The 26569-nt window shown below is 45.5% G+C and overlaps 3 protein-coding genes and 1 non-coding gene across 6 annotated transcripts in view; 1 reads left to right on the top strand and 3 right to left on the bottom strand.

Annotated features, from left to right (window-relative positions):
- The window catches only part of GRB2 (growth factor receptor bound protein 2), an 88339-nt gene extending 68250 nt beyond the window's left edge, over positions 1-20089 (bottom strand). Inside the window, exons 1-2 of one of the 3 annotated variants that reach the window (XM_050764449.1) lie at positions 19858-20089; positions 6195-6409 (exon numbers count right to left, since the gene is read on the bottom strand). In XM_050764449.1, coding sequence (XP_050620406.1) covers positions 6195-6272 — 78 coding nt within the window. In that variant the 5' untranslated portion in view covers positions 6273-6409; positions 19858-20089. Of the gene's footprint in view, positions 1-6194; positions 6572-15463; positions 15592-19857 lie in introns of those variants that run through there. The other 2 variants (XM_050764450.1, XM_050764448.1) reach the window with 2 other exon arrangements.
- Positions 1-26569, bottom strand: part of GGA3 (golgi associated, gamma adaptin ear containing, ARF binding protein 3) — a 271030-nt gene that overhangs the window by 165636 nt on the left and 78825 nt on the right. The gene's annotated exons all lie outside the window — the stretch shown is intronic.
- The window catches only part of TMEM94 (transmembrane protein 94), an 87946-nt gene continuing 81667 nt past the window's right edge, over positions 20291-26569 (top strand). Inside the window, exon 1 of the mRNA XM_050764159.1 lies at positions 20291-20483. The gene's annotated coding sequence lies outside the window, so the exon portion shown is untranslated. The remainder of the gene's footprint in view (positions 20484-26569) is intronic.
- Positions 23104-23205, bottom strand: LOC126939993 (U6 spliceosomal RNA). The gene has a single exon (XR_007720526.1). It is a non-coding gene; the product is annotated as a U6 spliceosomal RNA (small nuclear RNA).

Genomic DNA, 26569 nt, shown 5'->3' with positions numbered 1-26569 from the left:
CTACTAAAAATACAAAAAACTAGCCGGGTGAGGTGGCGGGCGCCTGTGGTCCCAGCTACTCCGGAGGCTGAGGCAGGAGAATGGCGTAAACCCGGGAGGCGGAGCTTGCAGTGAGCTGAGATCCGGCCACTGCACTCCAGCCTGGGCGACAGAGCCAGACTCAGTCTCAAAAAAAAAAAAAAAAAAAAAAAAAAAAGAATGCCAATCTCACCCAGCATGGTGACTCAAGCCTGTAATCCTAGCCAAGGCGGGTGGATATTTTGAGGCTAGGAGTTCGAGACCAACCTGGCCAACCTGGTGAAACCCATCTCTACTAAAAGTACAAAAATTAGCAGGGTGTGGTAGCACACGCTTGTAGTCCCAGCTATAGGCTAAGGTGGGAGGATCGCTTGAGCCTGGGAGACCGAGGTTGCAGTGAGCTATGACGGCACCACTGCATTCTAGCCTTGGTGACAGAGGGAGACTGTCTTTTAAAAAAAAAAAAAAAAAAAAAAAAAAAAAAGCCAATCTTTCAGGACTCAAGATTAGGAATAACCTATAACTTAGTAGGCCGGGCCTGGTGGCTCACACCTGTAATCCCAGCACTTCGGGAGGCCAAGGCGGGTGGATCACTTGAGGTCAGGAGTTTAAGACCAGCCTGGCCAACATTGTGAAACCACATCTCTACTAAAAACACAAAACATTAGCCAGGTGTGGTAGCAGGCGCCTATAATTCCACCTACTCGGGAGGCTGAGACAGGACAATCGCTTGAACCCAGGAGGTAAAGGCTGTAGTGAGCCGAGATTGCGCGATTGCACTCCAGCCTGGGCGACAGAGCAAGACTTCGCCCAAAAAAAAAACACAAAAAAACCCCAACAACTTACTAGCTATTCAACCATATGGTTTAGAGGTGAAACTGAAAGATTCTGAAGGACTACTACATTTCCTTACTCATTTCCTTTTCCAACCAGGGGGAAGAATCCTCTTCAGCCAGTCTCCCAAAGAGTCTTATTTATATAGGAACTGAAAGTTCATTCTCAGCACCTATGTGGAAATAGACGATTCAGCTGACAAAATGAATATAATAAAAAGCAAGCAGATTATTTGCTTTAAGAACACTCAAACAACAAACTGCCCCCTTCCTTTTTTTGTTTGTTTGTTTTTTTGAGATGGAGTCTCTCTCAGTTGCCCAGGCTGGAGCGCAGTGGCACAATCTCAGCTCACTGCAACCTCCACATCCCAGGTTCAAGTGATTCTCCTGCCTCACCCTCCTGAGTAGCTGGGATTACAGGTATGCACCCACACCACCGGGCCCAGCTGTTTTTTGTATTTTTAGTAGAGACAGAGTTTCACCATGTTGGCCAGGCTGGTCTCGAACTCCTGACCTTAAATGATCCATGCGCCTCGGCCTCCCCAAAGTGTTGGGATTCAGGCATGAGCCACTGCACCTGGCCACAAACTAACCTCCTTCTTAAAGATTAAATGCAATATTCTGGTTCAGTCAACAAGATTCGTAAGAATTCTTACCAAAAGGCAAAGGCTGGGTACAATGGCTCACACCTGTAATTCCAGCACTTTGGGAGAAAAAATTAATGCTTCTACAGAGCATACTGATACTAGGACTTTAAAATAGTGGGTGGGGGGAACCTCCTTTTTTCTTTTTTAATTTGGAGATGGGGTCTCGCTTTGTTGCCCAGGTTGGGCTCCAAGTCCTGGGCTCAAGCCATCTTCCTCTCTCAGCTTCATGAGCAGGTGGGGCCTTCAGGCTTGTACTAGCATACCTGGTTTTTTATTTAGATTAGGTAATTCGAACCCCTGAAATGGGACTTGTGCACTGAAACACAGGACTTACAACTTGTGAAAACTCTAACCAAGCAAACTAGGGTTTGGCTCTTCACTGATCTTCTCCATTGAGGATCATAATCAAAGGGCATTTCTTTCTTAGGAGACTTACTCAAATGCCTCTATCTGACAGGCAGAAATCCTGTGATTTTTCCTTTCAGTATCTTTCAAACCACTCCCCTCCTTCATTTCTAGTATCCCAGGTTGATAGAGATTACTTGACACCATCCAGGCTTGGGATCCCAGACTTGCCCCCTTGCAATTCTTTACACACAGACAACACTCTTCATCGCTAAAAACCTTCCGAAGCTTCTTAAGGACCAGATCAAACTCTTAACTAGGCTTTTCTTACCTCGCTCCAACTCTACCTTATTTTCCACTTTGTCAGTCTAGATTCTTATTCCAGCCTTCCTATCTCAAACACAACAAGCACAACTTCTGTCTCCCTTGAAATGTGCTCCTTCTCTTAACCTACACGTCTTGTTCTCCTTACAAGGTTCAGTTCAAGTCACAACTCTGCACACACCTGACTGATGTCAGCGCTTGCCAGTCTCATCTTTCCTGAATGACTAGCAGTTACAGTGTGCATACCATCAAATACTCCTAAGAATCACTACTACAAATCACTACTAAGAATGACAGTTGTGTGATCTTGGATAGATCATTTAACTCTATGGGCCACCATTTCCTCATCTGTAAAATAGTAAATCTAACTTAAGAAATTTTAAAAGATCGTTCCCTTTTCTAAAAAAATTTTTATATACCATCTTGTACAGTTTCACATATTAATCTCAGTTCTCTTGAGACTTTGGAGCTTCTGAAGGGACTAAGAACATCTTATATTTTTCTCCCAACTCTCAAAGCAACTTATCCCAGTATCTGGCTCAAGAGATGCTTAGTGAGTGTGACACTGAAATAGGCCAGGCAGTGCTACCAAGACAGAGGATGGTTTGAAGATCTCAATGTGAACTCAAGACCTGTTTTTAAAGTAGTTTAAGAAACTAGTAAAGGTAGTCAGTGCCAGAGAAGGTAGAATACAACTAGATGACCCAGGGCTGGCTCTCCACTAGAGTTGAAGGAAGCAAGAAGCTGGCTCTAAAACAGAATGAGCACAGATTTGAGAGCTCAAAATGGTCTCTTAATTCCTATGCAACACAATTTGAAGTAAGTATACATAAGCCCCTAAATGGCAGCTGCAGCTCCTAGGTAAGCTCATCCAGTTTTATGTGCTCTAGTGTAGACTATTTAGGGGTCTTGTCAGTGGAGAACCTCCGGGACTGTCTCAAGTCTGCCCTACAATGGTGGGAGGAATTCTGATTTATTCCAACCACACCAGGCCTGAAACCTACAGAGGAAGGGCAATTCCTTCTATTTTACATCTCAGTGTCCTCTCCCTCCCCCAGCCAAGAAAAACACAAGCTTTTGTAAGACAGAGAAACAAAGGCAGACATATTGAACCATTCAACTCTATTTTAGGAAAATGCTTTTATTTTTTCCTCTTTTTCTCAGGACAGTAACAGGTCAATGTGTAGACAGAAAGTAGGGAAGGGGTGTGCTGGAGGAAAGGAGTCACCATTTTTAACTAAAAGTTAACCAGGAACTCCAAGACACGAGAAGATGTGACCCTTCTGAACTATAGTCAGAGGGTGAAGGCTAAGTGCCTTTCTATTTCATTATCTTGAAATGAAACTTATTCAATATCCATATGCACATCTCCTTTATCAAGAGAGGCATGCATATATATGCCTATTTCAATGAAAGTTAAATTGGTCAATGCTATTCCATCAACTTTTAAAACATGTTTTGGCTTACAATTAATACCCTCAAGACTTACCAAATCAAAGCTATCCAAAGGAAGAATCAAATGAGAAAAACTCTGTTTTTTTAACTAATAGCTTTTAAGAAAGCATGTTCCTCCTCTTCACCCAGCCATTTCACACAGTTATGAGACAAAGGGCAACTACTGTATCGTCACTCTTTTTTTTTTCTTTTGGAGTAAAGCCACAACATTACCAACAAACAGCTAATGGCCACAGTTCAAAAGCAATAATGGCATTATGACTTCATATCTCAGTTATCTACCAAATTGAAAAGAACCACATATATGTATTTTTCTGTCTCCTCAAAGAAAATCTGAAAGTGAACATGAATATTCTGATTTACTTTCTCCTCCATAATAAAAATTTCTGAGGGATCGTTAAACAGTATATTCTTCCCTAATAAAAGGATGGGAGAGAAGGTTTTTACACTTGTTCCTGAGTTTACTAATTTAAGTTAAAGAATTTATAAAATGTTCATGGTCTAGGTCTAGGACAAACTTCAAAGACAGAAATCAGGGAAAGTTCTTGTTTAAAAATTCTTAAAAAGAGGCTGGGTGCGGTGGCTCACGCCTGTAATCCCAGCACTCTGGGAGGCTGAGGAGGGCAGATCACGAGGTCAGGAGATCGAGACCATCCTGGCTAACACAGAGAAACCCCGTCTCCACTAAAAATACAAAAAATTAGCTGGGCGTGGTGGCAGGCGCCTGTAGTCCCAGCTACTCGGGAGGCTGAGGCAGGAGAATGGTGTGAACCTGGGAGGTGAAGCCTGCAGTGAGCCCAGATCTTACCACCACACTCCAGCCTGGGTGACAGAGCGAGAGTCTGTCTCAAAAAAAAAAAAAAAAAAAATTCTTAAAAAGAGACCGCATGTCCCTAGTTTTGTTTTGTTGCTTCAGTGCTTAATGTGCAATGGGACAGATTTGGAGAAAAATATGAACTACCAGCCTTCTAGGTTCAAGTTTCTAAGATAAACTTATGAAATCTAAGTTTATATCACAAACAAAAAATACTGGCCCAAAAGGGTTTTTGTACAGGTTATAAATGGCGGCATTTGAGTAGCCTGTCTTATACCATCACAAGTAGGTTATCTGCAGAAAACAGTAATCACCCACAGAAACATCAAATTTCCTCTCCCATACACCAATGAAAACTGAGCAATTTTGTAGTCTAAGTTAACTTTGCCCTGATCTCTAGCTGGGCATATTTTCTCTAGTCCAAGAAAATAGAAACCTAGAGCTGGTTCCTTCTGCTTCCTGACAATTGAGTGCTGACTTTGAGAATATCCCCGAAAAGCCACAAACACAGCTTTGAAATGAACACACAGACACAGAGCTTTCTTCTCTTTAACCGGCTCTGCAGCATCACCTTCTATGAGGCTCAACCTATGTTTCTAACATTAAGAAATTCCTGGGCAGTTAACTTCAGAGTAGAACTCTACACTTGGGGCAATGAGGGCAAAATAGACTATCAATAAGTCCACATAACTTAAAAGTAAAAAAACTGCATGTCCTTTTATAAAGAACTGTATTTCTACATCTCCACTTGCTTTCTCTTTACAAAACTCTAAGAATTTCATTCAGGAGTAGTAAACAAATGAGGTAGCAAATTCCAACAATCAGTCTAAGGCTCTGAAGGAAAAATGTCAAAACTTGAGACATAGGAAACACTCAAACATTAAGCTTCAGACTTTCCTCCTTTAAAATTAACATACTCTTTGATAACACTCATCCTCGTTAAAATAAATTACACATCCAAAAGGGCAAACTGCTCCCGTCAATTGGGTAAACAACATAATTAACATGTGCTGGGGGAGAGCAAATCCTCACATAAATAGTGGGGCTCAAAATAAGCTGCACACGGTATAGAAGCTGATTTTTAAACTGTCAGCAGGTTTGTTTTCGTGCAATTAGAGTTTAATATGGGGTAATTGCTCCTCAAGTTTCTTTTAAGAAAGTGGAAATCTGACTTGTACAATAGCAGGTTGCACCTTATTATTTTGAACTCCATTTGTTTTTTCGCAAAGAATAAAAATACACTGAGGTTCTTTAATGAGTTTTGGTATGCACTTCTAACAACCTCTCTAAATTGGGAAAATTAATTTTTAACCTACCAAAATCATATTCTAGAAAGCAAAATCTTTTGGCTATATAAGACTAACTGAATGTTTTTACATAAATACTTCAAGTCTAGGTCTTTTTAAAAAATGCTATTTTTAAAATAAAACTCTACAGGGCAAATCAATCTACTCATACACTTCCTTTCTACAATCACACTATTTTGACTTTACTTGAAATATTACCAATATCAACAGACAAACAAATACTTGAAGCATTCACACAAAGGCAGTTAAAGACCACACATCACACCAACTCACTTAAGTCATATTTAATATTCTACTCAGCATCTATCTCAAGCTCTCCAGATCAAATATGATGGTAAATGTTGAAAGTCTACAATGAAAAACACAGCTTCTTTGTGTGTAATCAGGGCGAAAGAAGGTGAGTGAGCACAAGGAAAGCGATCTCAGCATTGTGCTCGGCATCAGCACTTACCTTGAGGATGTCCCCCCTTTTGAAGCTCAGCTCGTCGTCTGCAGTAGCTTTGAAGTCATATTTGGCGATGGCTTCCATTCTGAGCGCTGCTCAGTGCTCAGCAGCCTGAAGCAGGGGGAAGGGAGTCTTCCCTGCTGAAGCAACCCAGCACTCTGGGCTTAGCCTCGCCTCTCTTCTGGGACTCGCTCCGGCACTCTGGGACACACAATGCCACCCTGAAGCAGGAGAGGGACGATTAAGAGAAGTGGCCAGGATTGAAGGCAACCCCGCCCTGCCAATCGGCCTGCTGTCCCAGCCCCCACGCCCCCTGGCTCGGCCTGGCTCAGCCCTCCTCCCTCCCTTCCAGGCAACGGCCCCCCCCCACTTCTTCCTCTTTTCAGCCTCAGCCCCCAGGCGACTGACAGGCCTGTCGGCCAATGGCACAGCTGCCTGAGCTATTCCTGAACACACTTCCTCTTCCTTCCCGCTGGGTGTGCACTGCGTGCAGGAACCGGCTGGAGTCCCGCTCAGTCTCCGCCTTTCCTCCTTCACTCCTCACAGGCTCTTCTCCAGCACCAAATACGGTCCACTGAAAGGAAGGCCTCACCCTGGGGATGGCACCTGTCTCTTCTCGGTTAAACAGGCCTGTCTCCCTCCCTTCCCCCCACCTTCCCTTCTGGTCTTCTGAGAATGCTGGCTTCCCTATTCCACAGTCAAGAGCAAGCAAAGCAAGACTCTTTGGTCTCGAGCTGGTGCACTCATCTCGAAACTAAACCATGGTCTGCTCCCAGGAGAGCAGGAGTAAGTAAACGTAGGAACTGCTTTTTCAATCCATTTACTGCTACAAGCACTGGCGGCTTTCCCCCAGCACTCCCATGTTGTGATCGGCAAGTTCAGGTAACCAGAGAAAGATCACAGCTCCGAGCCGCGTACGGTGGAAATAGTGGGGATGACGCTCTTGCATAAGGCTCTTTCCCCTGCAGATCCCCAAGACTCTGGGGTCCCCACCAGGAATGAAATAAATGACCAAGGCTCAGCACTCCAGAAATAGCTCCACATTATTTCTAACTAACCTAAGGAGCAGAGCTGAAGTCCTAATCTACACTTGAAAGGAATCCCTTTTTCAGAATCTGAGCTGCCAACTATCTTGTTTGGGAAAGAAAGTGCAGGGAGATGGTGCCCAAAGAAAGTTAAAGTGAAGTCTCTCTCTCAGTCACCTTGCACACAGCTTCTTAGAGCAAGCAGAGTATAAAACTGATGCAAACTGCATGTTGCAGGTAAAAGATTCTGTGAGAACCCTGAGATACTGTATCAGGTGATGATGAACTGGCAGTAGTACAATCACTGGTGTAGTGAAGCGTCTCCAGCCATGAATATAGGACACAACCTAGATCTGTGGATAACTAAAGAAAAATAAAGCCTTGTTCTGGTTAGCTCGGTCACTGTTTTCATACTTGCTAAAAAGCAGAAAACAACAGAACTGGGACAGATTATTTATAGTGACACCTTTCTTGGATAACTATGACCTAGTAGCTCATTTGAGGGGCACAAGTGATTATTATTCCTTTGTTCTAAAGTTGACAATTGGGGCACTAATCAAGCATAGCTGCAAATGGACCAAGTAGTGAGCCAGTGGGGAATATTAAGATTAGACCGAGATAAGTATTATCAAAAAGAAAATAAATCGTCTGATAATGAGTTCTTCAGTCAAATTCTGAAAGCCAAACATTCTGCTGCAAGTAACTAATAAACCAAATCAACGTTTATTCCTTCAGGCCATACCTAAGATATTCCATGTGGCGCCGCTGGCTGTAACAGGGGAAGTAAAGAAAGAATCCCAGCAAATATTAAAAAATGCAGAGGTTGATCTGAGAGTATTTATTTTTGTGTATCCTCAAATGCCCTTCACTTACACTCTCTGTAGTTATTTTGATCAAACTAACCCATGTACATAATTTTAAAAGTAAGAGTTTTAAAAGGCTTATGAAAAAGAGCAGCTCCCTACCAACACCCACAGGCGATCACTCTCAATTTTGTTTTTTGCTTTCTCTTTGTATTTAGAGTATTTTTCTGTTTTTTAATCTTGTGGTCAATGCACAAAATGGATACAGTATTTCTAAAGAATGTGCTTTTACTGCTTTCTTAGTTTATTCCAGCCATTATCTATTGTCTGCAAGGTGAAGATTTAGTTTCCCCCTGCCCTATACCAATAATATCACATATTCTGGTTTAATCAGTAGTATATCATGATATACTACTCACTGATAATTTAAATAATGCACTAAAACCAATCATACTTTTTTTTTTTTTGAGATAGAGTCTAAGATTGCCCAGGCTGGAGTGCAGTGGCATAATCTCGGCTCATTGCAACCTCCACCTCCCAGGTTCAAGCGATCCTCCTACCTTGGCCTGTAGCTGGGACTACAGGCACATGCCAACAAGCCTGGCTACTTTTGATATTTTTAGTAGAGACGGGGTTTCGCCATGTTGGCTAGGCTGGTATTGAACTCCTGGCGCCTCAAGTGATCCGCCCACCTTGGCCTCCCCAGGTGCTGGGATTACAGGCATCAGTGGCTGTGCCTGACCCAATGATACTTTTTTGTACAATCCTTCAATTTTCCCCAGCATTAGTAACTGCTTAGTGTTCTATTTTTTACTTGGCTAGTTCCCTGTGTATCTACTTTTACTTTTTCTTTTCTTTTTTTTTTTGAGACGGGGTCTTGCTCTGTTGTCCAGGCACAAGTGCAGTGGCATGTCATGGCTTACTCCTTGGCTCAAGCAATCCTCACGCCTCCGCTTCCCAAGTAGCTGGACCTACAGGTGTGGGCCACTATGCCCGGCTACTTTTTCTACTTTTTGTAGAGACAGGGTCTCACTATGTGAGACCAGTCCAGTATAGCTTAGTGTTGAATTTGCATGGTCTCTAGAGGCAGGCCCCTCACACTAACAGCTACAATTTTGGGCAAACTTTTGAAACAAGCTCCGGTTTTCTCATATGTAAAACGAGAATAATATCTACCTTTTAAGACCCAGGCTGGTCTCAAACTCCTGGCCTCAAGCAATCTGCCTGCCTCGGCCTCCCAAAGTGCTGGGGTTACAAGGGAGAGTGAGCCACCATGCCCAGACCTATGTTTACTTTTAACAAATGCTCCAAAATCTCTCCTACATGCTATCAACATTTTCCTCAGCCTGTTTATTTTAACTGGTCTCTATTGCTGAGTCTACGTATTAGTAATAGGAAGCTGAAGAATACTTAAAATGATAGGAAAAAAATAAGGAGTTTTATTTTTGAAAAACAGAAATCAGATAGAAACGAAAAGCCCTGTCACTATCAAGGTGCTATGTAGTAAGACCAGCCATAAGCTTCTGTGTCATTCAGGATTTAAGACAGCTGCAATGTTATTCAATAGCAGTACCAAAAAATCAAGACAGTTCTCCATACCTGCTTTCCTACTGCTACTCAACTCATCTGCTGAAAGCTTAAAAAGAATAACCTTCTTGAAAATCGTGTTTTGAGTAACTATTGCTTTGTGAGATGCAGAGCTTGACAGAAAATTAAATCCCTACTTCCAAGGCTGTGCTGAGTTAAAAAACTGAAAACTCGAAGAGGAAAGCTTATTAGGTTATCCACCCAAAAGAGTGTATTCGCTATAGGAATTCCAAAGGGTGTGTTTCAGTAAAGACAGAAAAAAATTCTAACACATACACAACACTAATTACTAAAAGGAAGAAATCTGAAAGCAGACACAATGTATAATGATTTTAACAGAGTAGATGTTGCTGTTCATTTCCCAAGAAAATGGGGTGTAGTGTACTATACACTGAAGCCTAATGAGAGTAACCTCAAAACTATTACCAGCCCATCCCAAGCAGTGAATTTTAAGAAGTACAGCTTTAATCATTCATTTCAAACAATACCAACTGTATCCAAAAAACTACTATCCTAAAAGTATTTGTAAGTTTTTTTTCTTTCTTCCATTTAACTCTCTTCTTCCCCAAATTCACAGAAAATAAAATACATGACCCCAGTCCAGTATAGCTTAGTGTTGCATCTTCATGGTGTCTAGAGGCAGGCCCCTCACACTTACAGCTACAGTTTTGGGCAAAGTTGTGAAACAAGTTCCAGTTTTCTCATCTGTAGAATGAGAATAATATCTACCATATGAGAGCCACTGAGGATTAAATTAGACAACATAGATAATATACATTAAATGCTTTGGATAGAGCCTGACATGTAATAATGACTCAAAATAAATTTATTTATTTTTATTTATTTTTTTGAGACAGCATCTGGCTGTCGCCCAGGCTGGACTGCAGTGTCACGATCTCAGCTCACTGCAACCTCTGCCTTCCAGACTCAAGCAATTCTCCTGCCTCAGCCTTCCAAGTAGCTGGGACTACAGGTGTGCACCACCATGCCTGGCTAATTTTGGTATTTTTAGTAGAGATTGGGTTTCGCCATGTTGGCCAGGCTGGTCTCAAACTCCCACCTCAGCCTCCCAAAGTGCTGGGATTATAGGCATGAGCCACTGCGCCCAGCCTTCAAAAGAAATTTAAAATGTTAACTCTACTTAAAACATACGAAAAGAAATGTAAATTAAAACAGAGTTCTTTCATATACTCATATACTAATTGGCAAATTTTAAAAAGATTTATAATATCCAATCTGCAATACTTTGAGTAAACAGACTTTATTTTTTCAGACAGGGTCTCACTCTGCAGCAAAGGCTGGAGTGCAGTGGTGTGATCTTGGCTCACTGCAACCTCCACCTCCTGGGCTCAAGGGATCCTCCCACCTCAGCCTCCTTAGTGGGGACTACAGACACCAGCCACCACACCCTGCTCATTCTTTTTGTAGAGACAGGGTCTCCCTATGCTGCCTAGGCTGGTCTCAAACGCCTAAGTTCAACAGATCTGCCTGCCTTGGCCTCCCAAAGTGCTGGGATTACAGGTATGAGCCACCGCACCAGGCAGACTTTTTACCCTACCAGGTGTCCATTCATCCAACATTTTGAGAAGTTACTGACAATGTGGCCTGGTGTTACATTATAACAATAAAATCACCACAGAACCCACACTACAGCAAGGAATTAATGAGCTCAGCTCAATCTTTTTGGTGAGTTATTTGGTAATCTATTGACAATTTTTATTTATTTTTATTTATTTCTTTTACAGAGACATAGTCTTGCTCTATCTTCCAGGCTGGAGTTCAGTGGTGTGATCTCTGCTCACTGCAACCTCCACATCCTGGGTTCAAGCAATTCTCCTGCCTCAGCCTCCCAAGTAGCTGGGATTACAAGTGCCTGCAACCATGACCAGCTAATTTTTGTATTTTTAGTAGAGACAGGGTTTCGCCATGTTGCCCAGGCTGGTCTTGAACTCCTGACCTCAGGTGATTCACCCATCTCACCCTCCCAAAGTGCTGAGATTACAGGCATGAGCCACTGTGCCCGGCCTATTTACTTATATTATTTGAGACAGAGTCTCGCTCTATTGCCCAGGCTGAAGTGCAGTGGTGCAATCATGGTTCATTTCAGCCTCAAACTTCTTGGCTCAAGCCATCCTCCTGCCTTAGCCTCCCAAGTACATGTGCACACCACCATGCCTGGCTCTTTTTTTTTTTTTGTAGTGACTGGGTCTCACCATGTTGCCCAAGCTGATCTCAAACTCCTGGCCTCAAGTGATCCTCCCCATCTCAGCCTCCCCAAGTGCTGGGATCTGGGATTCCAGGTGTGAGCCACCACACCTGGCTTTGACATTTTTTTTTTTTTTTTGAGACAGTGTCTCGCTTTGTCACCCAGGCTGGAATGCAGTGGCGTGATCTTGGCTCACCGCAACCTCCATCTCCCAGGTTCAAGCCATTCTCCTGCCTCAGCCTCCTGAGTAGCTGGGATTACAGGCCCCCACAACCACAATCGGCTAACTTTTGTATTTTTAGTAGAGACGGGGTTTCACCATGCTTGTCAGGCTGGTCTTAAACTCCTGACCTTGTGATCCACTCGCCTTGGCCTCCCAAAGTGCTGGGATTACAGGCATGAGCCACCATGCCCGACCAACAATTTATTTATTTATTTATTTTTTGAGACAGAGTCTCACTCTGTCGCCCAGGCTGGAGTGTAGTGACGCGATCTTGGCTCACTGCAAGCTCCACCTCCCAGGTTCCCGCCATTCTTCTGCCTCAGCCTCCCGAGTAGCTGGGACTACAGGTGCCTGCCACTAAAGGTCCGGGTAATTTTTTTGGTATTTTTAGTAGAGATGTGGTTTCACCGTGTTAGCCGGTATGGTCTTGATCTCCTGACCTTGTGATCCGCCCGCCTTGGCCTCCCAAAGTGCTGGGATTACAGGCATGAGCCACCGTGCCCGGCCCTGACCAACAATTTTGAAATATTCGTACATACCCTTTTTTTGAGACAGGGTCTTGCTCTGTCACCCAGTCTGGAGTGTGGTGGGTGCCATCTTGGCTCCCTGCAGCCTTGACCTCCCAGGCTCATGCCATCCTCCCACCTCAGCTTCCCAAGGAGCTGCGACTACAGGTGTGTGCCACCACACCTGGCTAATTTTTGTAAATACATACTCCTTTTTTAGAGATGGAATCTCGCTCTGTCACCCAGGCTGGAGTGCCATGGCACAATCTCAGCTCACTGCAATCTCTGCCTCCTGAGTTCCAGCAATTCCCCTGCCTCAGCCTCCCAAGTAGTTGGGACTGTAGACGTACACCACCATGCCTAATTTTTGTATTGTTAGTAGAGACGGGCTTTTTCTATGTTGGCTAGGCTGATCTCGAACTCCTGACTTCAGGTGATCCACTGGCCTTGGCCTCTCAAAGTGCTGGGATTACATGTATACCACCATACTTGGCCTCATGTTCCCTTTTTTCTTTTTTTTTTTTTTTTTTTTTTTTTTTTTTGAGACGGAGTCTCGCTCTGTCGCCCAGGCCTGAGTGCAGTGGCCGGATCTCAGCTCACTGCAAGCTCCGCCTCCCGGGTTCACGCCATTCTCCTGCCTCAGCCTCCCAAGTAGCTGGGACTACAGGCGCCTGCCACCTCGCCCGGCTAGTTTTTTGTACTTTTTAGTAGAGACGGGGTTTCACCGTATTAACCAGGATGGTCTCGATCTCCTGACCTCGTGATCCGCCCGTCTCGGCCTCCCAAAGTGCTGGGATTACAGGCTTGAGCCACCGTGCCCGGCCCCTTTTTTCTTTTGAGACAGTGTCTCGCTCTGTTGCCCAGGCTGGAATGCAGTGGCATGATCTCATCTCACTGCAACCTCCGCCTCCTGGGTTCAAGCGATTCTCCTGCCTCAGCCTCCCAAGTAGATGGGATTCCAGGTGTGTCACCACCACATAATTTTTGTATTTTCTTTTTTTGTGTGTGTATGTGTTTTTAATGTTTGTATTTTCAAATAGAGATGAGGTTTCACCATGTTGGCCAGCCTGGTCTCCAACCCGAAGTGATCCGCCCACCTCAGCCTCCCAAAGTTCTGGGGTGACAGGCATGAGCCACTGTGCCCAACCAATACATCTTCTTGACCAAGCAGTTCCACTTCCCAGATTCATCTCACTGAAACAATGAGACAAAACACAATGTGCAACATACACATATACACACACACCCTTGATCAATATCCATGAGCTTGTGTATGGAGTATCTACATAAACACCACGATATGTTATCGATTTTGGTTTGTTTTTTTTTTGAGACTGGAGTCTTGCTCTGTCGCCCAGGCTAGAGTGCAGTGGTGTGATCTCTGCTCAAAGCAACCTCCACCTCCTAGGTTCAAGCCATTCTCCTCAAATTTTTAAAGCTGCAGAAAAATTATAGTTTATCCTATTTCTGTAAGGCAAAATAATATATCAGTATGTGCTTAAAAAAAAAAGGCTAACAATGCTTATCTCTGCTAGCCAGATCACAGAACACTTTTACTTTCTGCATGATACACCTCAATTGTATTTTCATTATTCTTACAATACGCATATGTTACTTTTGTAGTTAGAATACAAACCAAAAAGTTTACTGACGCTCTGGAGTTAGACTTGGATTCAAATGTAACTTTTCCACTTACTAATGAGGGGACACTGGAGAAATAACTCACATTCTGTAATCCCTAGTATCCCTCAACTGGAAAACGGGAATAATAGCAGCAACTATCTTATAAAGTCATTTTGATAATTAAAAGAGATAATGGTTGTAAACTGCTTGGCAGAAGTCTCTGGCTCTCTCCAAAAGACTGAGCTAACTAATTATCCACTATAGTGTGGGCTGTGATGATTTTATTATTATAATCTCGTATAAGCTAGAGACCTTAACTAGTATTTTCAGTCTAGTTTATATTATTTTCAGTACTAGTTATTATTTATTATTATTTAATATACTATACTATACTAACTAGTATTTTCAAATACTAGCCTACATGTTCTAAAGTAAATCTGGAGCGTCCATCTGCATAGGCAGATATCCTGATGAAGCCATCATAAATTGAAAATATCGCCGGGCGCGGTGGCTCAAGCCTGTAATCCCAGCACTTTGGGAGGCCGAGACGGGCGGATCACGAGATCAGGAGATCGAGACTATCCTGGCTAACACGGTGAAACCCCGTCTCTACTAAAAATACAAAAAACTAGCCAGGCAAGATGGCGGGCGCCTGTGGTCCCAGCTACTCGAGAGGCTGAGGCAGGAGAATGGCGTAAACCCGGAAGGCGGAGCTTGCAGTGAGCTGAGATCCGGCCACTGCACTCCAGCCTGGGCGACAGAGCAAGACTCTGTCTCAAAAAAAAAAAAAAAAAAAAAAAGAAAGAAAGAAAGAAAGAAAAGAAAATATCGTTAACACTGAAAATGCATTTTAATACACCTAACCTACCAAACACCATAGCTTAGTCTAGCCTATCTTACCTTAAATGTGCTCCAACGCCGGGTGCGGTGGCTCAAGCCTGTAATCCCAGCACTTTGGGAGGCCGAGACGGGCGGATCACGAGGTCAGGAGATGAAGACTAGCCTGGCTAACACGGTGAAACCCCGTCTCTACTAAAAAATACAAAAAACTAGCCGGGCAAGATGGCGGGCGCCTGTAGTCCCAGCTACTCGAGAGGCTGAGGCAGGAGAATGGCGTAAACCCGGGAGGCGGAGCTTGCAGTGAGCTGAGATCCGGCCACTGCACTCAGGCCTGGGCGACAGAGCGAGACTCTGTCTCAAAAAAAAAAAAAAAAGAAAGAAAAGAAAATATCGTTAACACTGAAAATGCATTTTAATACACCTAACCTACCAAACACCATAGCTTAGCCTAGCCTACCTTACCTTAAATGTGCTCCAAGGCCGGGCGCGGTGGCTCAAGTCTGTAATCCCAGCACTTTGGGAGGCTGAGACGGGCGGATCACGAGGTCAGGAGATCGAGACCATCCGGCTAACACGGTGAATCCCCGTCTCTAGGAAAAAATACAAAAAAACTAGCCGGGCGAGGTGGCTGGCGCCTGTGGTCCCAGCTACTCGAGAGGCTGAGGCAGGAGAATGGCGTAAATCCGGGAGGCGGAGCTTGCAGTGAGCCTAGATCCGGCCACTGCACTCCAGCCTGAGCGACAGAGCAAGACTCTGTCTCAAAAAAAAAAAAAAAAAAAAAAAAAAAAGTGCTCCAAACACATCAGCCTACAGTTGAGCAAAATCATCTAACACAAAGCCCATTCTATAACAAAGTGATGAATATCTCCTGTACTTTACTGACTACTGTACTGAGAGTGAAAAACAAAACAGTTATATGGATACTAGAAGTACAGTTTTTACTGAGTGCTATTGCTTTCACACCACTGTAAAGTTGGAAAATCTGTAGTCTGAGTCTACAGACTCAGAAGAATTCTCTGGTAGGCAAAGTAATGACCCTATTAAGTATAAATTTCAAGTTAAATCACTCTACATCACAGTACTAAGAATGCTAAAAAATTTACACATGTAAAAATGAATCATGGTTATAGTCACTCATTCCATTAGGCTATTCTAAATACTCACTTTGTGTACACACAGAAAAATGTAATTTTAGCTTGAATAACTTAAAACCACACAGCGGTCTTATTATTTATGGCTACATTCGGTAACAACAGTTTTGATCCTTAGACCATCTGTATCAAAATCTGCCCATTCAGAGACTGATTCACTGTGGGGTACATTCTGGAGTTCTACCAGAACCTAATTTTAAAAAGATCCCCCAGTGATTTTTATGGATACTAAATTTTACATCATTGCTATACCATAAGGATGCCTTAACCAGATTTTAAAATTTGCATTCCAGATAATGCACTACAATGTCCTTGCATGAAATGAAAATAATGCATACTGGCAGGGTGCGGTGGCTCACACCTGTAATCCCAGCACTTTGGGAGGCTGAGGTGAATGGATCACCTGAGGTCGGGAGTTCGAGACCGGCCTGACCAACATGGAGAAATCCTGTCTCTACTAAAAATACACAATTAGCCAGGCGTGGTGGCGCATGTCTGTAATCCCAGCTACTTGGGAGGCTGAGGCAGGAGAATTGCTTGAACCCAGGAGGCGGAAGTTGCGGCGACCCGAGATCGTGCCATTGCACTCCAGCCTGGGCAACAAGAGCGAGAATCTGTCTCAAAAAAAAAAAAAAGAAAGAAAGAAAATAATGCACCGGCGCAGTGGCTCACGCCTGTAATCCTAGCACTTTGGGAGGCCGAGGCGGGCGGATCACGAGGTCAGGAGATCGAGACCATCCTGGCTAACACGGTGAAACCCCGTCTCTACTAAAAATGCAAAAATTAGCCGGGCGTAGGGGCGGGCGCCTGTATTCCCAGCTACTTGGGAGGCTGAGGCAGGAGAATGGCGTGAACCCGGGAGGCGGAGCTTGCAGTAAGCCAAGATGGCGCCACTGCAGTCCAGCCTGGGCAACTGAGCAAGACTCCGTCTCAAAAAAAAAAAAAAAAGAAAATAATGCATATTCACTTGGTACCACTAGGAAAAAGGCAACTTTGACCAAAAAAAAAAAAAAAAAAAAAAAAAAAAAAAAAAAGACTTTCAAAAGCCGTTCAGTAATGGTGGACAGTTCCTCTGAATTAAGCAAGTAAGTATTAATTTCTCTCCGGAGGGCATGGTGACTCTCTATTCTGTACCACTTCATTTCTCCAAAATCCATTCCTCTTCTGTTGTATGTGTAATAATTAGAACTCTGATGCACAACATGCGACGTGATAACAGCAATTACTGAGAAGAATCTCTAAGTACCATCACCAGTAGTATTTAAAACCCAGCAAGCCTCTCAAATCTGAGTAACTTGCTGACGGAGTAAAGTGCCTCAAACATTTAAATGTTTGAGTTTATGCAGGGCACAGTGGCTCACGTCTGTAATCCCAAGGCTGAGGTGGGCAGATCACTTGAGATCAGGAGTTCGAGACCAGCCCGGCCAACATGGTGAAACTCTGTCTGTACAAAAATACAAAAACTAGCCGGGCTTGGTGGCGAGCACCTGTAATCCCAGCTACTCGGGAGGGTGACGCAGGATAATCGCTTGAACCCAGGAGGTGGAGGCTGCAGTGAGCCGAAATAGCACCACTGCACTCCAGCCTGGGCTACAGAGCAAGACTCCGTCTCAAAAAAATAAAATTAAGGCCGGGCGCGGTGGCTCAAGCCTGTAATCCCAGCACTTTGGGAGGCGGAGACGGGCGGATCACGAGGTCAGGAGATCGAGACCATCCTGGCTAACACAGTGAAACCCCATCTCTACTAAAAATACAAAAACTTAGCCGGGCGAGGTGGCAGGCGCCTGTAGTCCCAGCTACTCGGGAGGCTGAGGCAGGAGAATGGCGTAAACCCGGGAGGCGAAGCTTGCAGTGAGCTGAGATCCAGCCACTGCACTCCAGCCTGGGTGACAGAGCGAGACTCCATCTCAAAAAAAAATAAAAAATAAAAAATAAAATAAAATAAAATAAAATAAATAAATAAATAAATGCTTGTGTTTAGTAGGAGAAAGCTGATTATAAGAATTAACTCTGGCCAGGCGCAGTGACCCACGCCTGTAATCCCAACACTTTGGGAGGCCAAGGCAGGTGGATCACCTGAGGTCGGGAGTTCAGGACCAGCCTGGACAACATAGTGAAACCCCCATCTCTACTAAAAATACAAAATTAGCTGGGTGTAGTGGTGAGCGCCTATGATCCCAGCTACTCAGGGGGCTGAGGCAGGACAATCACTTTAACCCAGGTGGTGGAGGTTGCAGTGAGCCGAGATCACACCATTGCACTCCAGCCTAGACAGAGCGAAACTCTGCCTTTAAAAAAAAAAAAAAAAAAAAAGTCACGTAAGCCCTGAGCCGACCCAATCTTCCTTACTATTATAAAGACATACTAGAAGAAGGCATAAGCAGGCACAAAAGCATAATCTTAAAAGAAAAAGACTAAAAGACAAAAATAACACAAGCAAACCACACTTGTGACCTAGTGGCAGGATTGATTTCTTAGGGATTAATTCAATCTTTTGAGCCTCCCTGTTCTCAGAGAGGGGACTTCAGCCTCCCACAGCTCTCTAGCAACCCTTCTGGCTGACTGCAGGGAACGCGCAAAAGTAAAGGAACGAAAGCAGGAAAGAGAGTCTCTTCCCGAGAAAAAACATGTAATATTGAAATGAGAGAAAACGAACAGCACGAAAGGGAAGAAACCTCGGAAAATTACGCCAGAGTGGGGACTACAAGGAGGAAGGGGAAGTAGATAAGAGAAAAAAAAAAAGGGGTGATGGGGGGAGGAAGGGACAAATGACTTGCATTACACAAGCATTTCGTGTCCCTAGTGGAATGGACAGAAGCAGAGAAGGAAGGACATAACTGGAGAAGTACTAAGTGAAAGAGAGGTAAGAAAGTCAAAAGAGACTAATGCTAATTTCTCTCATGTGTCTGACATTTCTGAAAGTAAACAACATCAAGAGGAGATAGACCTCAAGTGCACTTCAGTCCCCTGCAAACCGCACTTTCATAGCGTTTGAAGCTAGCCTTCAAAAACTTTCTAAACAAGCCATAACTCACATGTGGCTTACAATCACAGAGACGGCGCGCTGCAAATGAAAATTACCAGCGCCCGCTCTCGCCGCAATCCTTCCTCGGTGCAGTCCAACCTGCTGCTGTTGAATTTTTCTTGACAAACATTTTTCAAATAGTTTTTTTTTTTTTAAGTGTCAGAATAAAGGTATCTCCCCCGGCTCCAGCAGCAAACGTTCTACCCCAAGGTAGATTCCCGCACAAAATTAAGCCCAAAGACGCCAAGAGATGGTGACGTGGTTGCCGTGCAGGTCGAAAGCACATCAATCACCACAGCTGCAACCCACACCAAGTCCCCCGCCACCGGGCTCGGGCGGACTGACTCAGCCGGCGTTCTGCCCGCCTGGGCTTCCCGGGCATCTTCCGTGCAAACCCTCCCGATGAAGGCAGGGGACTTCGCCAGGGAGCCCCGACCTCTTCACCTGGACTCCCGGACTGCCCAGAGCCGAGAGCCGGAGGAGGACGGTCCCCAGGAAGGAAGCGCCCCAAAAGGCAAAACGTAGAGTCCGGAGCCCCGGGGATTCCGCTCCACGTCCCGAGCCTCGCCGCCCCGACCCGAACCCCGGGGCCGGTCCCGGTTCCCCCGGGGCCCACTCCCGCTGCAGACCGGAGAGGAAGAGGCACCAGTGCCGCGCCGAGCGCAGCCTCCCGCACTCACCGTGGCGCAGCTGCTCCGCTCAGCGTCCGGCCCGCCCCTCCACAACGCTGCGAGCGGCCTGCGACCCAGAGGCTGCTCCGCGAGGGCAGCGCTTGCTCCCGCCGCCGTCACCGCCACAGACACAGGCACAGCCACAGCCTCTGACACAGACGCCGCAGCCGCCCGGTCGCCGAAGCACTAGTGCCTCCTCGCTTCCGCTCCCCGTCGGTATCCCGCGAGAACTTCTCCACGAGGCCCCGCCCCGCTCCGCCCCCGCGAGACTTCCCCCAGCGGAAAAGGCCCAGAGCGCAGGCGCTCCTTCTCGGCCGGGCCCCCACAGGTGGGGACCAGCTAGCTGCCAGGGCGCATGCGCCAGACCGCCCCGCAGCAGGTGGCCCTGGCACGGCTCCGCCCCCGGGTCGCCGTAACCCTCTCGGTGCCAGAACAGGTAAATGACAACTTGGCCCTGAAGGACTCTTCCCCCGTCTAATCACTTTCTTTTCCTTTTCTACCAAACCGAGGCAGTTGGATGGATAAGGGCTGAGGGGAGGAAGAGATCTTCCAGCATGAAGCGCTCCACATAGAGGACCAGGTCTTGAAGTGTTTGAGAATCCGGTCCGTACAAACTCTGCAGTGTGGAATGATTGGTGAGTTTGTTTGCTCATTGATTGAATCGTGTGCCTAATAGAGACTGAACACTGTGCTGGGTATAGAACAGAAATCTTGGCCCTTAAGGAATTCACTGTCTAGGGAAGTCGAAGAAAAATTAACAAATAATGCCATAAGTACTGTTATAATTATTTGGAGTTGCTGAGGAAGCTAAAAGGATGGAGGAGGGACTGCTACACTGCCCATTGCAGAAGAGCCTTCACAGACGTGATGCGGCGATGTCTGAGCTGAGTCTTGGGAGGATGAGTAGGAATTTGCCAGGCAGAGAAGCCAGAGTAAGGGCATTTCAGGGAAAGGGAATGGCACGTAAGTACAGAGGCTAAGTACAGAGGAACGGAGGCGTGAAAGAGAAAGTCGTGTTCTGTGCAGTGCTAAGTAGTTCAATTCCTGTATGAGGCCGGTGAGTACGGGGGAGTGGCAGAAGATGAGGCTTGGAGAAATAATTCTTGTTTTTCAGTTCCCAAAGCTCTTCCAATTAAAGGATAGAACAGAACACACCTAGTGTTAATGTGCCTTCTGGAAGCCAACAAAATAGCGCTGAGATGAGAATAACCAAGCATCTGATTCTATAGAGAAAACAAGCCCATTGAAACACAGAAAATGAATTGTTCTTTCACCAAGTATTTATTGAGCATCACGTGTGTGCAAGGGGCTCTGGAGGGTAAAAGGCCAACCAGATAAAGCCCCTGCTTTCAGTGCTTTGTAATCTGGAGTTGCCTAATCTGTAAGACAGGTAGTTTGGCCCCAAGTGCCACTGAACTACACAGAGATGGCTGAGGAGGGAGCCAGTACTTGGTGATGAACTAATCAAGAAGGATTTGGTTTGAACGGCAAAGTGAAAACGGGGAGGAAAGAGGAAAGAGTAATGGAATCAGTCACTTTTTTTTTTTTTGAGACGGAGTTTCGCTCTTGTTGCCCAGGCTGGAGTGCAATGGCACGCAATCTTGGCTCACTGCAAGCTCCACCTTCTCCCATCTCAGCCTCTCAAGTAACTGAGATTACAGCAGCCCACCACCACACCTGGCTAATTTTTGTATTTTTAGTAGAGACGGGGTTTCGCCATGTTGGCCAGGCTGGTCTACGACTCCCGACCTCAAGTGATCCACCTGCCTCGGCCTCCCAAACTGCTAGGATTACAGGTGTGAGCCACCACTCCTGGCCATCAACCAATGTTTTTGATTAGTCTGAGCCCAGGAACTGGGGGGAAGAGTAATGAGAGAGAGGGCCAAAATGCAAAATCTATAGCTCAGGTGTCATAGTCAAGTGATAGGCAACCTCTGAAGGTTTGTGAGCAGGAGATGTCTGATATGAGGTGAAAATAACAAAAGGACCCTCTATTTACCACTTGATGCATACTTAAATCATAGCACCTCCACAGGGTGGGCAATATGCCCATTTTATAGACTTGGAAACTAAGCCTTAGCGAGGTTAGTAATTTACCCAAGGAAACCAAAATATAGTAGACCTAAGATTTGGACTAAGGCCTGTCTTGTTCTAAAATCCATGTTTTTTTCCCCCACTATGCCACTTTGTTCTAAAATAGCAGCCAGAAAAAAATAGAAATGGAAGGGAGGGACTTGGCTGCTAAGCAGAGAGGAAGACGTGAGGGAAGAGTTGCAGTTTTTTGTTTTGAGTGGGCCTGGGTAACGGGCAGAACACAGAAATTTGCCAGTCAAGAGGCATAGCTGACTGGAGGGGGTGGGCACAGAGAACAGGGAAGGGCAGGTGAGGAGATGATTGTAGGGGTGAAGGGAATTTTTCCCTTCCCCTCTTACAGTTTGAGTCTGCTGAAATAAACTGGAAATAGATTAACAGGAAAAGGCACATACAAATTTACTGACATGCAGTGTGCATGGTTGCCATACAGAATATGAGACTCAGAGAAGAGCCAGGTGACTGAAGCTTAAAGAGCAACATCTTTATAGAGGAGAGGGAGATGAGGGGAGGTCGGCAATACTGCGAGGTAGTCAGTGATTTTTAGGTAAAAGGAATGAGCCCAGACAATGGCCTAGGACAAAGTTCCTCTGAGCTCTGGGAGCTGGAGGTTGTGACAAATTTCAGGAAGGTGAGGTGCACCTTCCTGAAGGCTGTCTTACTATGCAGATAAAGTCTCCTAGATAATCTCAGCTGTCCTCAGGAGAGGAGATGTCCTCAGGAGAGGACATGTCTGTTTGCATGTGGTGACAACTTTTTATGTGGTGACAACTTTTAGTATTGTCCCTTCTCTGGTAGTTAATATTTCCTGGTTATTTGATGAGAGTCCTAGGGAGGAAATTTTAAGACAGTTGCATCTATTTTTCTTTTAGATGGAGTTTCGCTCTTGTTGCCCAGGCTGGAGTGCAATGGCGCGATCTTGGCTCACCGCAACCTCCGCCTCCCAGGTTCAAGTGATGCTCCTGCCTCAGCCTCCTGAGTAGCTGGGATTACAGGCATGTGCCACCACGCCTGGCTAATTTTGTATTTTTAGTAAAGATGGGGCTTCTCCTGTTGGTCAGGCTGGTCTCGAACTCCCGACCTCAGGTGATCCGCCCGCCTTGGCCTCCCAAACTGCTGGGATTACAGGTGTGAGCCACCGTACCCGCTCTTTTTTTTTTTTTTTTTTAAATGGATTCCTTCACAAATTTGCATGTCTTCTTGCTCAGGGGCTATGCTAATCTCTGTATCATTCCAATTTTAGTATATGTGCTCCCAAAGAAGTACACAATTGAATTTCTTTTGGTTTCTTGGTCAGTTAAGGGAACTTTCAGCCCCTGCATGCATGTGGGGTGGTGAAACGAGAGTTTAAAAAGTCCTTGGTTCTGAGGCAGCTTGTAAGTCCTTCCAATTTTCTTTCATTCAAAAGTGCTCAGAATGCCAGAGGAGCATACTTTGGGGTATCATTCTCTGAGCCCCAACATGATGATGACTCATTTTTGGAAATGCAGAATTCAGCATTCCAGGAGACATGCAGGTGGAAATATCCAGTATGCTGTTGAAAAGCTTGATAAGCCAGGCGCAGTGGTTCTCGCCTGTAATCCCAGCATTTTGGGAGGCCAAGGCAGGTGGATCACTTGAAGTCAGGAGTTCGAGACCAGCCTGGCCAACATGGTGAAACCTCATCTCTACTAAAAATACAAAAATTAGCTGGGCGTGGTGGCACGTGCCTATAATCCCAGCTACTCAGGAGGCTGAGGCAGGAGAATCGCTTGAACCCAGAAGGCAGAGGTTGCAGTGAGCCAAGATCATGCCACTGTACTCCAACCTGGGTGACAGAGCTAGACTCTGTCTCAAAAAAAGAAAAGAAAAGCTTGATGGATTCATTCCTTTTCTTCACTAATATTAACTAAGCTTCTACTGTCTTTGTTTGTTTTATTGTTTTTGAGACAGGGTCTCACTCTTGTCACCCAGGCTGGAGTGAGTGACCTCAGCTCACTGCAGCCTTGACTTCCCAGGCTCAGGTAATACTCCCACCTGAGCCTCCCGAGTAGCCAGGACTACAGGCATGTGCCGCCATGCCCAGCTAATTTTTTGTGTTATGTATGTATATATGTGTATATGTATTTGTTTATTTATTGAGACAGGGTCTCACTCTGTTGCCCAGGCTGGAGTGCAGTGGCATGATCAGGGCTCACTGCAACCTCAACCTCCTAGCCTCAAGAGATCCTCCTGCCTCAGCCCCCCAGTACCCGGGACAACAGGCACACACCACCACGCCTGGCTCAATTTTTGTGTTTTTAGTAGAGACAGGTATCACCATGTTGCTTAGGTTGGCGATACTCCTGGGCTCAGGCAGTCTGCCCGCCTTGGCCTCCCAAAGTGCTAGGATTACAAGTGTGAGCCACCATGCCCAGCCTAAAGCATCTACTCTCTAGAGAGGAGGACAACCTTTCACAGAGTCTGCAGCCTGAAGGGGAAGACATGTCTCTGAGAATTTGACCAGGATAGTGCTGGTGACTTTGGGAGCGTACAGCAGGGGACCTGACCTCATCCACTATGAGGGAAGGCAGAGGAAGTGGACTTTAAGCTGAGACCCTGGTTAGCCTAAGAGGAAGAAAGGAGCAGCAAGTGTGAAGGCCAGACAGTAAGCAAGGACAAAAGGAAGCCAATAGCTGGGACAAGGAAGGATGTGGCATATGGGTGAAGCAGCTGAAGAGGCTCATGAAGGGCCTTTGCTTTTCTTTCTTTCTTTTTTTTTTTTTTTTTTTTGAGATAGGATCTTGCTGTGTTGCCCAGGCTGAAGTACAGTGGTGTGATCACAACTCACTGCAGCCAGCCTCAACCTCCTGAACTCAATCCTCGGCTGGGCGCGGTGGCTCACGCCTATAATCCCAGCACTTTGGGAGGCCAAGGAGGGTGGATCACAAGGTCAGGAGATTGAGACCATCGTGGCTAACACAGTGAAACCCCGTCTCTACTAAAAATACAAAAAATTAGCCAGGCATGGTGGCGGGCGCCTGTAGTCCCAGCTACTGGGGAGGCTGAGGCAGGAGAATGGCGTGAACCCAGGAGGCAGAGCTTGCAGTGAGCCAAGATCGTGCCACCGCACTCTAGCCTGGGCGACAGAGCAAGACTCCGTCTCAAAAAAAAAAAACATAAAAACCTCCTCCCATGTAGCTGGGACCATAGGCATGCACCATCACCATGCCCGACTAATTTTTGTTGTTGTTGTTGTTTGAGACAGAGTCTTGCTGTCACCCAGGCTGGAATGGAGTGGCACCATCTTGGCTCACTGCAACCTCCACCTCCCAGGTTGAAGCAATTCTCCTGCCTCAATCTCCCCAGTAGCTGGGACTACAGGCGCCTGCTACCACGCCCAGATAATTTTCATATTTTCAGTAGAGATGGTGTATCACCATGTTGCCCAGGCTGGTCTCGAACTCCTGACTTCAGGTGATCCACACACATTGGCCTCCCACAGTGCTGGGATTACAGGCATGAGCCACCGTGCCCAGACTAATTTTTTTATTTTTTGTAGAAAAGAGGAGTCTCACTTTGTTGCTAGCCTGGTCTTGAACTCTTGATCCTCCCACCTCAGCATCCTAAAGTGCTGGGGTTACAGGCATGAGCCACTGCGCCTACCTTTCCATTATTGCTAAAGACTTGAGACTTGACTCTATGGAATACTGAAGCAGGAGCCGGCCATGGTCAAATATTTATCTTCCACATATTTCGTCACTCTGGCTGCAGAGTAGAAAACCAATTGGAACTAAGACATTTACCACCTACTGTCTCAAGTCCCTTACAAGGCCCTTAAAGATCTGGCCCTTCCAGCCAGTGCCACCTTCTCAGTCTCCAGCAACACACACTCCACCAATACTAACCCACTTGTGGTTTCCGGAAGGTACCATGATCCTTTGAGTGTCCATATCTTTACACATGCAATTTCCTCTGTTTAGTCGGCCTTCTCCCCTTCCTCTAGGTCCCTAAGTTAGTTTTCTTCTTCAAAATTTCCACAGTAGGTTGGGCACGGTGGCTCACATCTCACTTTAGGAGGTGGAGGTGGGTGGATCAGTTGAGCGCAGGAGTTCAAGACCAACCTGGGCAACATGGTGAAACCCCACCTCTACTAAAAATACAAAAATTAGCTGGGCAGGGTGGCGAACACCTGTAGCTGGGAGCTACTCAGGAGGCTGAGGTAGGAGGATCATCTGAGCCTGGGAGGTGGCGGCTACAGTGAGGCATGATTGTGTCACTGCATTCAGCCTGGGTGACAGAACAAGACCCTGTCTCAAAAAAAAAAAAAAAAAAAAAATTCCCACCATACCTCCAATTTCATTGCATCATGAATCATTCACCCATTCTCCCCCAGCACTTCTCCCCACAGTGGTCTACAAGCTCCCAAACAGACAGGGCCACTTTTTCACATTTGTATTCCCGGTACCCAGCACAGTGTATGCAGTGAATAAATGGATGGACAGATGAATGAATAATACAGGCTGACCAGAGACTGAAATGTAGCTGCTTTTCTGTGCCATGGTGATATTTAAAGCTAAGGAAGTGGGTGAGATCTCAGAAAAGAGTAGATGCCTAAGAGAACAGGAAAAAAAAAAGTTATGTATTTCCTTTTAAAATACAGCATTGATAA

The sequence above is a fragment of the Macaca thibetana genome, chromosome 16 (genome assembly GCF_024542745.1).
Source record: "Macaca thibetana thibetana isolate TM-01 chromosome 16, ASM2454274v1, whole genome shotgun sequence".
NCBI classification, from domain to species: Eukaryota; Metazoa; Chordata; class Mammalia; order Primates; family Cercopithecidae; genus Macaca; species Macaca thibetana.
The sequence above is the reverse complement of the archived record's forward strand: the minus strand, read 5'-3'. Positions and strand labels throughout refer to the sequence as shown.